Consider the following 13,482-nt stretch of genomic DNA (forward strand, 5'->3'; position numbering starts at 1 on the left):
CTATTTTTTCATTGTTGTCCTATATGTAGGACTTAACTCTCCTTTTGCCATCTCTCATCTCCACCCACCCATCTTATTTTGGTCATTTCACAGTGGGACAGTAGATGCCTTTCTTCTATCCTTTTTATTACCTGTATACTATAGTAAGTGGGGAATCTCTCACAGCCTTTCAACAGGAGTCAAAACAGAATCCTATGGGTGTCCCTCAGCATCGGGGATAGGGTAGGGTGCTGATGTGAAGGATATGCTGTTTTCTTAAAAGTAACATTGTGGGCTTTTTTTATGGGAAACAATAGGCCAGGTGGGCCTGTGATTCCCCCCCCCCCCCCCCTCTCTCTGCTGGAGGCTGCTGCTATAACTTTGGTTCAGAATAGCAAAATGGTTGCTGGAGGCTCCATGTTATCCATTCTGAGAAGGAACTGTCCTGCACTGGGCAAGTGCATCTTGTCATGAAGTTTCAAGGGCTGGCCCTCTCTCTAGCTATGCACACAGTGAATCCAGATTCTAGGAAAAGCCCCTCTGAGGCCTGAGCCTCAGTGAATCGTGGGCAGCTGTATGAATGTGATAATCTTTGCTGAGGGGAAAAATCTTTATCTGCTTTTTTTTCTTCCCCACTTGTCTTCCCTCCCAAAAATCTCCTATATTAATAGCTGCATCTATTTATATCTAGAATGCACAGCAGTTTGGTTTAAATATGAAGCTTTGAGGGCGGAAGATTAAAATATAGTGTTTAAGTAGTAGTAGCAGCAGCAGCAAGCTTTGCAAATCCAAAACTTAAAGGTTACTTAATAATGGCCCAGAATATAACTTACGTTTATGTTCAAACCAGCATGTGATTTGGATGATTATTTCATACCATTTTTCATTCCTTACTGCATTATATTGCCTTAAAATCATAGAAGATTAGAGTTGGAAGGGACCTCAGGAGGTCATCTAGTTCAACCCCCTGCTCAAAGCAGGACCAACCTCAACTAAACCATCCCAGCCAGGGCTCTGTCAAGCCGCACCTTAAAAACCTCTAAGGATGGAGATTCCACTGCCTCCCTAGGTAACCCATTCCAGTGCTTCACCACACCCCTAGTGAAAAAGGTTTTCCTAATATCCAACCTAGACCCCCCACACTCCCACTGCAACTTGAGACCATTGATTCTAGTTCTATCATCTACTACCAGTGAGAATAGTCTAGTTCCATCCTCCCTGGGAACCCCCTTTTAGATAGTTAAAGGCTGCTATCAAATCCCCCCTCATTCTTCTCTTCTGCAGACTCAACAAGCTCAGTTCCTTCAGCCTCTCCTCATAAGTCTTGTGCTCCAGGCCACTAATCATTTTTGTTGCTCTCCACTGGACTCTCTCCAATTTGTCGACATCCTTTCTGTAGTGGGGGGGGGGCCAAAAACTGGACACACTACTCCAAATGAGGCCTCACCAGTGCCGAATAGAAGGGAATAATAACTTCCCGTGATCTGTTGGCCATGCTCCTACTAATGCAGCCCAATATGCTATTAGCCTTCTTGTCAATAAGGGCACATTGTTGACTCATATCCAGCTTCTTGTCGACTGTAACCCCCAGGTCCTGTTCTTCTGAGCTGCTGCCTAGCCAATCTGTCCCCAGTTGGTAGCAATGCATGGGATTCTTCCGTCCTAAGTGCAGGACTCTGCACTCGTCCTTGTTGAACCTCATCAGATTTCTTTTGGGCCAATTCTCTAATTTGTCTAAGTCACTCTGTATCCTATCCCTGCCCTCCAGCGTATCTACCGCTGCCCCCAACTTAGTGTCATCTGCAAATTTGCTGAGGATGCAATCCACTGCATCATCCAGATCATGAATGAAGATGTTGAACAAAACCGGCCCCAGCACCAACCCTGGGGCACTCCGTTTGTTACTGACTGCCAACTAGACATCGAGCCGTTGATCACTACCCGTTGAGCCCGATAATCTAGCCAGCTTTCTATCCATCTTATAGTCCATTCATCCAACCCATACTTCTTTAACTTGCTGATAAGAATACTGTGGGAGACCATAGTGTGGGAGAGCCTTCCGCTGCAAATAGTTACTGAGCTCACGCTGAACTGACTAAATTGGATAAGATGGTGCAAAAATATCTGAGCAATATCTGGTGCAAGGAGGTGGCCAAACTACTTATTGGTAACCACTGTCTTTAGGGGGAAAGCCTCAAAATAATGAAGAGATTCCTGTTAAATATTTAGGGATTTAGGAGATCTGGCTGCTTAATTCCTATTAATTTTAATGGAAATTGGTTGCCCAAGTCTCCGCTTGAATGTTAAAAGTAAAGCTAGGGTTGCATTTTTTCCTTTTCCAGCTAAATACTGCAGATTAGCTAAAGCAGAGATGGTTTTGTATTGTTATCTGAAAATGACTAATAACTGTCTTCTCCCCTTCTGTTTAAAAAATGGGAACCAGAAGATGGACCGGGATCCTTCCTCCTATGTGCAGCTCACAGTGGGTAACAAAATTCAGAAAAGCAAGGTGAGAGGCTGTTGAATCCTTCTGTTGGTTTTAAGACGTTGCTTTTTATATGAAGCTATTTTTGATGCTTAGCTGACTTAAAAAAAGAAAAAAAACTAGTGAAAATAATCCATTGGAGTGATACGTGAACACAGCTGTATGGCATGGAGATTACATATGGAAGGACTGCACTACTTCAAGCATGGCTTTTGATTTGTATGTCAAGTAAAGCTTGAATTTAGAGGTAGCAATTTATTTTTTCAGTTTCTATTATACAGACACACATTTTATATGAAGATTAACAGATGATGTGGGCCAGTACAGAGCTTGTTACTAGAACCTACAGCAAAGAACAATGGCTTCCCAAATTTTTTCATAGTGTGGCTAATGTCTTTATATCATGGTCATCACATGGACCCATACCCCTTTCCACTGGCATCAGACTGGCACCTGCCCCTGTTGTCAGAATAAATTCTCCCTATTACATTTGAAAAATATTCCCATCATAGTCTTTTTCTTTCACCCTTAGCCAAATCAAAATTAATTCCCCTGCTGGATCACAATAAAAATCCTCTTCCTTCTCACAATAAAAATCCATTTGCAATGAGTTGATTCTCCTCAGTTAATCAGTTCTCACCCTGACCAGCATAATACAGACCTGCTCAAGTCACGATCCTTCCCTCCGATGAGCTCCATTCTACTTACTGCCGGGCAGTCACTTTTATCAAATACATCTCTCCCCTCCAGACAAATTGGAGTGAATCCTATTCCCCAGGGTCACAAGATCAATTTGCCTGCACTGAAACTCAGATATTCTCCCATTACAGTCAGTTCCATCCACCTCCCACTGAAATTTGGTTTTAACCATATCACTAAATGTCATATCATTTAGTTGGGGTTGGACCTGCTTTGAGCAGGGGGTTGGACTAGATGACCTCCTGAGGTCCCTTCCAACCCTAATCTTCTATGATTCTATTGTCCCTTCAGATGCACTGGTCTCTTCCTGCCTGCAGCCCCTTCCGGGTTCACACTTCAGCCATCTTCCCCCTCTCTCAAACCACTTCTTCCTTCTTGGGGGTCCTTGGTACTCTTCTCCCATCCCTAGCCAGTGGGCTTTTCTGGCAGTGCTCTTGGGTTGGCAGAGGCAGTCCATTTTATGGAGCAGCCTTAGCAAAGACCTACTGGCAGTCCCAGCTCTCTGCTTCTGAAGTGGTGACACGCAAGGGGTTAGAACATGCAACATCACATGCAGACCACTGGGTGGGCTTCCGTGGACCCCAGCCTGGGAATCTCTGCTACAGCTTCTGTATCCTTCATTCCTAGCTGCTGGTACCCAGTGGAATTCAGTGCTGGTGACTCTGGAAGCCACTTCCTGTTATCTGGGAGGCCTCATTTGGAAGCAGTTTGTTTGCTTTTTATTTTGAAAGGCAGAGACGCACCCTGACACCTGCAGGTCGTGGGAATGCTAGTCAGAGCCAACAGTAACCTAACTGGTCTGTCTTGGCACTCACATGTCTAGCAGGATTTGTTTGGGCTTTGCCAGCGAGAGACCTTCATTCTGTGCAGTTGTCTGACCTGAGAATTTCAGTGTCTTTTTATGGCGTGGATGTAGCATCATTTGTGATAAAACAATCACAATCGAGGGATGCTCAATTCTGCGTTGTCATCCTGTGTCTGTGTGTATTTCATAATGAACAAATAGCTAACGTATCACAATCCTTTTTCTACAGACCTGCAACTTCAGTAAAGATCCCGTGTGGGGCCAGGCGTTCACCTTCTTTGTCCACAGTGCTTGCTCCCAGTCGCTTCATTTGGAGGTGAAAACGAGTGTTCTTCCTTTTCCTTGTCTGAATGCATATTCTGTCTTTGCTGCCTGTTTCCAGTGGATGTGACTGTAGCCTTGATTCAGCTTCACTCCTGTACATGCCAGCTGGGATTTGTGTCTGAGCTGGAATAGAGTCCGTGGACTCATGTGCTCCCTTTAAGGGGAGAAGGACTAAAGGGTTAATGAATTCTCCAGTCCATGTAGAAATATCTGTGCCAGTTGTGCCGCTGTGGGTCCCTCCCCACTCAGAGATACGCATGGGTTTTGCCCTTAAAATGCATTAACTGGTTGTACTTTCTGGAATGTTTGCACTGTCTGAATGCGTCCATATTCAATAGTAGGTCCTACAATGGACAAACCTCCTCTTTCCAGATTTTGGTCTCTGGGATAACCATACTTCTAGCTTTGCTCTACACATAGTACATATCATACCCATTTTGCCTTCTAATAAAAACCTCCTCTTTCCAGATAAAAGACAAAGATCGGGAGAATGCCCTGGGAACCTTGGTTGTATCTCTCTCCCGCTTGCTAAAGGATTCTGAGATGACTCTTGATCAGAGATTTCAGCTGGATCATTCTGGTTTAGACAGTTCTATTAAGATGAAACTTGTGATGCGGGTATGTTGTTCCTCTTTCATATACTTTCTTTTTACTCTGATTTCCTAGCAGAAGCCTGAATATCACTGAAATAAACCAATAAATCTCTACTCCAGTGCTTGTTAGGTAGAGGTTTTTTTAAATCTGTACATCCCAACAAATAATGCACTATAATTGCTAGGAATTATGAAATGATATGCTCAGGTTTAGGATAGATTTTTATTTTTAACAAATTGTCAAATGTTTGCTTAAATTTACACACTCTGCTTACTTTGTCATTTAGCTGCAAGACTATGTAGCAGTGAGAGATGCTCTATAGTTAAGATTGAAGCTAGCTTCTCATTGTAAGCCTGGTTTCTCCCCCTTGCCCCTTCCCCTAAAAGAAACTGGTCCTTCTGAAATTTGGTATGCTGCATCTCATCCCAGTTAGGGGTGTGTATGTGTGGGAGTTTGTTCATCCATCTCCCCTCCCACCACCCACATACCCCCTGGAAAATTTGATAAAAGTCAAGAGTTCTGAAGATATGGGCCAGTATTTTAAAAAAAAAAAAAAAAAATTTTTTTTAAAGCCTAAGGTTAGGTTGCTAAAATGAATATTTAAATACTTAGTTACCTGATTTTCAAAAGTGCTGAGCACCCAGGATCCTCAATGACAGTTTAGGCAACTTACATAAAGAGCTGAATTTGTATCAGTAACCTAACACTAAACGCTTCCCCTCCCTACCCCAATACTGGCCATGGTGTTTTGAATTTTTTTCCCTAACTTTTTGTTAGGAAAGATGATCAGTGTCCCCAGCAGAAATCAGGGTGCTTTTATGCTAGCTGGGATACGTGTGCACATGCATCGCAAAAGATTAGTCCCTGCCCCAAAGCGCTTCCAATTTCAATAGAGAAAATAGGAAGTAGATCCCCATTTTCCAGATGAACAGTGTCACAAAAAGATTGACTATTCCCATGTCTCACAGGGTGTCTATGGCAGAGCTAGGGTTAGAACCCAGTTTCTTAGTTCCAGTTCAGCACCTTAAGTACAAAATCACCCCTTTACTTCCATGGGGAGAGAAGGGATGAAATAGTGGGTGGGCGGGAGGGGAAGTGAGCTACTGAGAGCAACTTCCTAGAGTTTGACAAACGTCCTTAGGGCAGTAGTGGAAGTCCCATTGCTTATGAGTTCTTAGCTGTAAGTACTATGAGACAATCATGTGCTGGCTGAGCATGGTTTAGGATAATCTACAGGAATCTTCCATGCTCCTACACTCTGCAATCAGTACTATACTATTCAGAATGATTATGCACGTTAATGTTGGCATTAACAATCTGCTGATTTCTGTATCACTTGGTTTTAGGTCTTGTGCATCAAGGAACCCGATCCAGAAAGCAACCATGCTGGTGTTAATGCCTTGAAGCAAGTTCCTGTCCCTGCTGCAGAGAAGGGTGGAAACCAATGCAAATATCCCCTACCACCGAAAACAGAAACCTCCAAAATGCCCCATGTCAGCAAAGACTCTGGAATGCCTGAATCCAATGAAGCTAAAAAGGAGAGCAATGCAGACCTTCCTGGAAATAAGAACCCAGTAGGTCCTGCTGGAAATGAGACTATTGCTAAGCTTAATGCACCAGTAGGTGCACACAATCTGGAACCCCAGCCATTGGTGATGCTACCCACAAGAATATCAGCAACACCCTTGCTGCCTACTCTACTGGAACACAATGCTGCCCCCAGTGTCGCTTCACTGGGCTCTCTTGCCTCTTCATGCTGTGAATTAAATCACAGCAATCCGAACCTTCTTAAGTACGTGTCTTCTTACATTTGAATTTTGCTTTAGCTGGACACCCTTCTTTTTATAGGCTTCCACTGTGTACAGACCAGCATTGGAGTCGTTGTTGTGGGCTGAGACTCCAAACTCCAAGGATTTAACAGGGAAATTATGTAAACTTTTCAGTCAGTAGCACTCCAGGAGCAAGTAAACTTCTGGGGTGAAATTCAGATCTCTGTACGCAGATGCAGCTCTTTTTGTGTTTGTTCTCAGGGGAATTGCATCTCCTTATCTGAAGACTGAATTTAGCTTTATTCTATTTAAGGCACTCCACAGGGTTCACATAGTAAGTCCCACATTCCATCACTGAAAAGTATACTTTGATTCCGATCCAATAAGCATGTTTTGGGATTAAAGGTAGAACTTCAAATGTAACACACACTAAACCTTGTGATGCAAACAGACTAAAAATCAAGTGTGTTTGGCTGACTTTTTTCCCAGTCACTTTTGAAAACGGAGTAACTTGGGTGCACAGTTTTCACAATCATTGCACTGATGGTCTCATTAGGAGGCTGGAAAATCCCATCAGAATACTATCTGAGAGCCAGTTCTAACATCAGGTAGGGTCTGCCCCGTAGGAGTCTATGGAAGCCCCATGCATCAGGGACAGAATCTGACTAATAATTCCCTTTTGAGAAATTTTAGCCACTTTACATGAACTGAAAGTAGTGCAGAAGTTTGTCAATCAAGCGTAGGCATCAGACCAGTTTCAGGTGGTAGTTTTAACCTTTTAAAGTTAGTACTTTGATATATTGGTGGGTCAACTTGATTTAAAATAGGAATTTGTTATGAATCTTTGGTGCTGTAGGACAGTGTCTGTCTCTCAGGGACCATTTTAATAATATTCCAGATATGATGTGCAGAGACATGACCATACAAACTAAGCTACTAAATGGGATCTCACACATTCTACCGTATTTCTTAAATATCGTTTACAATAATCAAACATTTAAATTCTTTACGGAAGCATGTGCTGTCGTCCCTATGCTACACTAATATCGAGCAGATGCCAGTATAATAAACAAACTACTGTTCTTGGCATTAAAATGAGCACTATTTCTGGCAGAAGCCTTGTACGTAACTCATTCTATAGGAATAAATGGAGAATACCAGAAACAGGTAGGTGCTGTGCTTTGAAAACTGGTTTTACATTTCTCAAGGTGAGATGTATTATATGTTTTGGTGAGTGGCTGATTAGTGATGCACTGGATTTCAATGCATTTGTTCATGTAGATTTTTTTCCCCATAGAATCATAAGGTTAGAAGGGACTGCAAGGGTCATCTAGTCTAACCTCTGTTGTTGTGACTTGTTCAATTGAAAATGAACATTAACCCCTATATCTCATAGCACACACCTTTGTGTACTGATCTCTTATGTATGCATCCTGGTGCTAAATAGTTGAAAATCCTGAACACGTAACTGTCTTACAGTGGAACTTATCTAACTGCAGTGCCGCTGGGGGAGATCCATCTCACCATGCGATATGCCTCTTTGCGACGGAGTCTAATTGTGATGGTAAATGATTGCAGGTAACACTTACATACGGTTTGTATTTACTTATCAATGTAATCTAAATAAGAACATAGCTTTTATCTCTCTCATGTAGTATACACAACATGGTGCTAAAGTTGCTGTAGGAGAAATTTGCTAACTCTTAAACAGTGCAGTTTTACTAGTCACAGGAACACAGAAATCATCACACCTCAATCTAGTATTCTGTCTCGGGTGGTGGCTGATACAGCAGGTTGAGTGGAAAATACCCACTCTAGGATTCCTTAAAATTATGGAATAACTGTCTATGCAGTAACTTTGTTACTAACCGTAGTGGTTGGTGTATGCGCTGGAACGCAAGGCGTATTAGCCTTGGTTTTCAAGAATAGATGCCTACAGTTAGATTGCTACATCCCTACTCAGGCACCTATACAAGTTGCCTCATTTCTCAAAAAGTGTCCAACAGCTCCCCCTCCAGTCAATGAGTTTTTGAAAACTTTATATAACTGAATTTGAAACACCTAAAATCATTCCTTGCTTCCATCACAACCAGCAAGACAATTACTTTTATCCTCCAGCCTATGTTTGGCCTGACTTTTTACTAGTTCAGAATGTACATAGTGAAGAGACTCCCTATCACATCAACAGACTTGTGTTCTTTTAAAAGAAACTTGATGCCATCTTCTAATCGTGGAGTAGATCCATACGTGCGTGTCTACCTGCTTCCAGATAAAAGATGGGCAAGCAGAAAGAAGACTACGGTTAAGAGAAAAACATTGGACCCCCATTATGATGAGAAGTAAGTAGGAAACTTCATATAATCACTGCTGAAACATTAACAGAAAAGATTAAACTGATTATTCTAAAGATCTTTAGCATGCACTCCCCCTAATGAAATGGTTTGTATAGCTGTGTGCATCTGCCTTGATAAAGGACTAAATGATGCAAAGCCTTACAGCTTTTCTACAAAACTTGCTTTTAGGGGCTGGAATTTGCCAGTAATTAAAGTATGGGACTGCCACTCTCCTCCCTGTATTTCTAGAAACATCCATCCTGCCTTTCCAAAATTCAGCACATGCTGAATGCTGCCGCTTGCCTCTTAATGTGGCATGTTCCTGGTGTATCCTCCCCCCACTTGCCTCTTCTTGCATGCGACTTTCCTTTGATACACCAAACCAGCCTACCTCTCGTCAATCCAACCCTTTCTTTAAAGCCCACTGATTCCTTTCACACTTCCACAAAGACTTTAGTCACCTTTTCTAGACTGGGACATAGGCTAGGCCAGTTGGTTTATTACATGTCTAAATTGCATGCTCAGTCTAGTTTAGTTTAGGTTGTAAGACTCACAGGCAGCCACCATATTTTTCCCTGAGTTTGTAGAGGGCCATGCACAATAGTGCTTAAAAGACGGATAAAAAGTAAAATGTTATACTCAACTGTTCGGCCAAGATTTTTTTGAAAAAGTGACTTTGGGTCCCTCAATCTTTTGGAGCCCAACTTGACACCCCATTGTCAGAAAGTGCTGAACACCTCTGAGACCCTTTGTGTCAAGGTGGGCACCCAAAATCAATAACCAGTGAAAAATCTTAGGCCTTTTTAAAGTTGTAGAATTGCTTCTTCCTACTCCATGGATGACTTCTGTGTCTTTGCCTCTGCTCCTTCATAGCATCACCACTTCTGTCAGGAACACCTTCTCTCCTCTCCCATTTCTCTCCAATATCTCAGCTGTCCTATACTACTTGTAATGCAGTTCATGAAATACATACTATTTGCTATCTCAAAACATTCCATCTTACAAACCCCAGTTTTGGGGGGGGAAACTATTTAGCCATGCTGAAACTCACTCTTCCATACACAACAGCTCACAGACAAAATTATGGCTTCAGGTTGGATGACTAGCATGTGCCAGAATCATGACTAAATTACCTCTGCTTCATCCTTTGTCTTGCCTTAGCATGACAGGGTTAATTTGTTTCATGAACATCTTTCCCCTTACCCCCCACATGTTAGGGTTTGATTGTTGGCTTCTTCCATCTGATGATGAATTTATCTTGTGGACATTCTGATCCTGCACGTGGGAGATGGCCATAAATAGCAATTCATCCCAAATACATGTCTTCTGTGTTGCCCATGTTCGCCTGCTGTGATGGAAAGTGCTAATCAGCCCCCAGTGATCTGTTCTGATCTAGAAGGGATTTGTTTGCAACAACTAATGAAGTTAATAGGAGTGAAGGATGGAAATGTCCCTGTCTGTTCAGGGAGAGTAGATCCCTACTTGTCTGTGATGGTAGTATAAGCCTTCCATACGGCTGCAAGTTGCTCCACTCAAATATATAACTGCTGGTTTGGACAATAGTGTTAAGGTTTGTATTCAAGTGGATAGCGAAGTTCTCAATGGGAGTTGCGACTCACTTAATCCTGTACAGCACAGGCATGCTGACTCTGCAATACTGTTCTGACCACTGTTCTGACCACTGATGGTTGTTCTGTTCTGACCACTGATGGTTGGCGGGGCGAGAGGGTGTAGGTTTTGGTTTTTATTATTAGTTTGACTTCATGGATTCTGATCTCTTTATTAGCATGCACTTTTTAAAAATTTCTTTTAGATTTGAATTTTTTGTATCTTTGGAAGAAGTTAAGAAAAGAACACTAGACGTTGCAGTGAAAAATAGCAGGCCGTTTATTTCACGTGAGAGAAGGGAATTGGGAAAAGTAAGTTTTAAACTATGAAGTACTATTCAATATTAAACATTTGTTGTTTTTAAAAAATGCCTCCCATGGAAACTGACTGTACATCTGTTCATACTCGCACTTAAACTCTTCTCTGGCCCTCAGTATCGCAGATGATAAAACTTTCCACCACTGCAATTGCTTCCTGGCCAGCCCTACTGCTCAAACTACAATTTAAAGTTCTGTGAAAAGTTTTTGAATTTTTGGAAATTTTTGTCACTCCATTTTTTGTGGCACTGAAATACTTACTTGAATAAAGACCAAAATGTTCCCCCTGCAAAATATGCTCCTTGGCTGCCACTGAACATTGGCTCCCAACAACTTGCCTGATGAGCTGCTGAGGTGCTGGGAATAATTTTCTGATGGGAAATTTTAATTTTGCCAGAAAATTGTCAGTGACTCTGTGCTCAGTTGGTAACAGAATTCTTGAAGCTTAGCTCCTTGGAATAAAGAGCTACAGCTCTAAAATTTTAACTAGATCTGATTGAAGGAGAGGTTAATAATTATACATTTAAACTTGGCTAACAGATTTGTATGTTTAATGTTGGGTATAAAATATGGCTTGTTCTTAAAAGGTGCAGATTGACTTGTCAAAGGAAGATTTAATAAAAGGCTTATCACAATGGTAAGTTTGTTTTTATTGCGTCAGATATTGCTAATAGCAGCATCTTGAGTGAAACCACTTTATTACAAGTGTGCTGCTGTTTTCCAAAATACGGGCCATATGTTTTATAATTTGTTTGAGTGAATAGTCCATTATCAACTGCAAATGTAAAACTTAACTAGAATTAGCTTGGATAAGGAACCAAATTTAAATGGTTAACTTGAGTACAAGACCTACTGTTTGAAATGTACTCAGAGAAACGATTAAGCTAAGAATATTTTGTTTGTTAATCATACTTGCAGATGTGGAATAGTTACATTAAACTCCACGAGGGGGCAGAAAGTAAGCAGCACTTTGCAAAGGGTATCATTTGCTACAAGGCATTTAGTTTCTTTAATTTGCTAAGTCTTAATCAGCAATACCGATTTCTGACAAATTTCAAACAGTATTGCTGTATTGGAATTATTAAGCATTAAGATGTTCACAATTGTGCCTGTCTATTTTCACATATGAAAATTTTAGTAATCATGGTCTGAAGTTACAGTAGCAAAAAGAAATCTGCAGTATTAGATACTTAGCTTAAAAATTTGGACTGGCTACTTCTGAGGGGTGCCTGCAGTTTTGCATTTTGAAATCAGGTAGACATGTCTAGCCACCAGCCATGCACCTATGTTGTTTTGGTTACAAACTTAGAAACTAGGTTGAGGCCCTTTTGGAAAGCATGAAATAGAGCTCTGCACAGCTCAAAAACTTACCTCTTTCACCAACAGCAAGTGGGGCAATAAAGGATACGAATACCTTCTCTCATAAGTGAGTCAAACTCCTCTAGAGGGCACTTGTTAAAACTACACAAGGCTTGTTCTCTTATGGGTGCTTCTTTCAAATATAGTGCATGTCTTTAACACTTGTCTGCTGTCTCTTGTAGGTATGAGCTGACAACGAAAGGACAGAGCAGAAGCTGATGTCCTGTATCATGTGCTCTTCTATGCAATACCTAATATTTTACACTTTATATGAATGTATATATGTATATTCTGTAACTAATCTATTTTTAAAACTTAATATTGTACACTTGAAGCAAATTGATGTGAAGTGTGTATACTTTACCTTCAGTGACTTTCTATAATTTTAGAAAAGGTAGGAATACAAGAAATCTTCATGTTTAGACTGGCTCTAAATGTTTAATATTAGGTACTCAAAACTCAAGCATTTGTTCTTGGAGTAGTCCTATAAGGAAGGACATGCCAGCATTTCTTCAAAGAAACTTAAAAATAAGTTTTCTATATTTGATTGTTCACTTACAAGAGAATACCTCTAGTCCCAAGAGTACAGCAAGTCTGACTTTATAATACTTAACTTCTCCAGACTCTGTATTTTGTTAACAGAATGCATTAAAGTATGGCCGTTACAGAACAGACTTTCAAAATGCTATCCTTCATAAATGATGATAGTGGCTCAAAAAGAAGCTATTCAAACCATACGCTAGAGTCTAAATACTATTAATATTCAACTATGCAGGAGCTTTTTATGTACAGTATAGGTGTTACCTGGAAATGGGTATGTATGTAATGAGCTAGCAAAAGCAGGATGATTAACTGCCAAATTATCAACGGTTTTAGGTTGATGCTTTAATGTTGAATTTTTTATTACTGTACTTACCTTTCTAATATCATGTGAGCCTTGTTAATACATAGTCCCCTTAAATAGATAAAAGGCTTTAATTTAACCCAAGCTTAAGTATGTGCCAAAACACTTTCAGGAATTCTGTATATTTTTAATTTTTCAAATGTAAAATAAACTGTTAAAAAATAATGGTTTTAGTCTTGCTCATGAGACAAATACCACCTGAGCCAAGGTCTAGCACTCAATTGCAGTACCATAGCTGGCTCAAAAGGCCAGCCCATGCTTCCCCCTGTCAAATCTGCACTTAAGTTAGCAAGTTTCAAATATCTA

General features: G+C 40.9%; 1 protein-coding gene across 3 annotated transcripts in view; it reads left to right on the forward strand.

The window, feature by feature from the left end:
• The window catches only part of ESYT3 (extended synaptotagmin 3), a 61,591-nt gene that overhangs the window by 47,621 nt on the left and 488 nt on the right, over positions 1 to 13,482 (forward strand). Inside the window, exons 15-23 of one of the 3 annotated variants that reach the window (XM_067549572.1) lie at positions 2,423 to 2,488; positions 4,198 to 4,284; positions 4,761 to 4,910; positions 6,233 to 6,678; positions 8,135 to 8,233; positions 8,863 to 8,994; positions 10,802 to 10,907; positions 11,501 to 11,550; positions 12,455 to 13,189. In XM_067549572.1, coding sequence (XP_067405673.1) covers positions 2,423 to 2,488; positions 4,198 to 4,284; positions 4,761 to 4,910; positions 6,233 to 6,678; positions 8,135 to 8,233; positions 8,863 to 8,994; positions 10,802 to 10,907; positions 11,501 to 11,550; positions 12,455 to 12,491 — 1,173 coding nt within the window. In that variant the 3' untranslated portion in view covers positions 12,492 to 13,189. Of the gene's footprint in view, positions 1 to 2,422; positions 2,489 to 4,197; positions 4,285 to 4,760; positions 4,911 to 6,232; positions 6,679 to 8,134; positions 8,234 to 8,862; positions 8,995 to 10,801; positions 10,908 to 11,500; positions 11,551 to 12,454; positions 13,190 to 13,482 lie in introns of those variants that run through there. The other 2 variants (XM_067549573.1, XM_067549574.1) reach the window with 2 other exon arrangements.

Source organism: Emydura macquarii, unplaced genomic scaffold (assembly GCF_026122565.2).
Source record: "Emydura macquarii macquarii isolate MOO-44397 ecotype Brisbane River unplaced genomic scaffold, CSIRO-AGI_Emac_v2 contig_1253, whole genome shotgun sequence".
Taxonomy (NCBI): domain Eukaryota; kingdom Metazoa; phylum Chordata; order Testudines; family Chelidae; genus Emydura; species Emydura macquarii.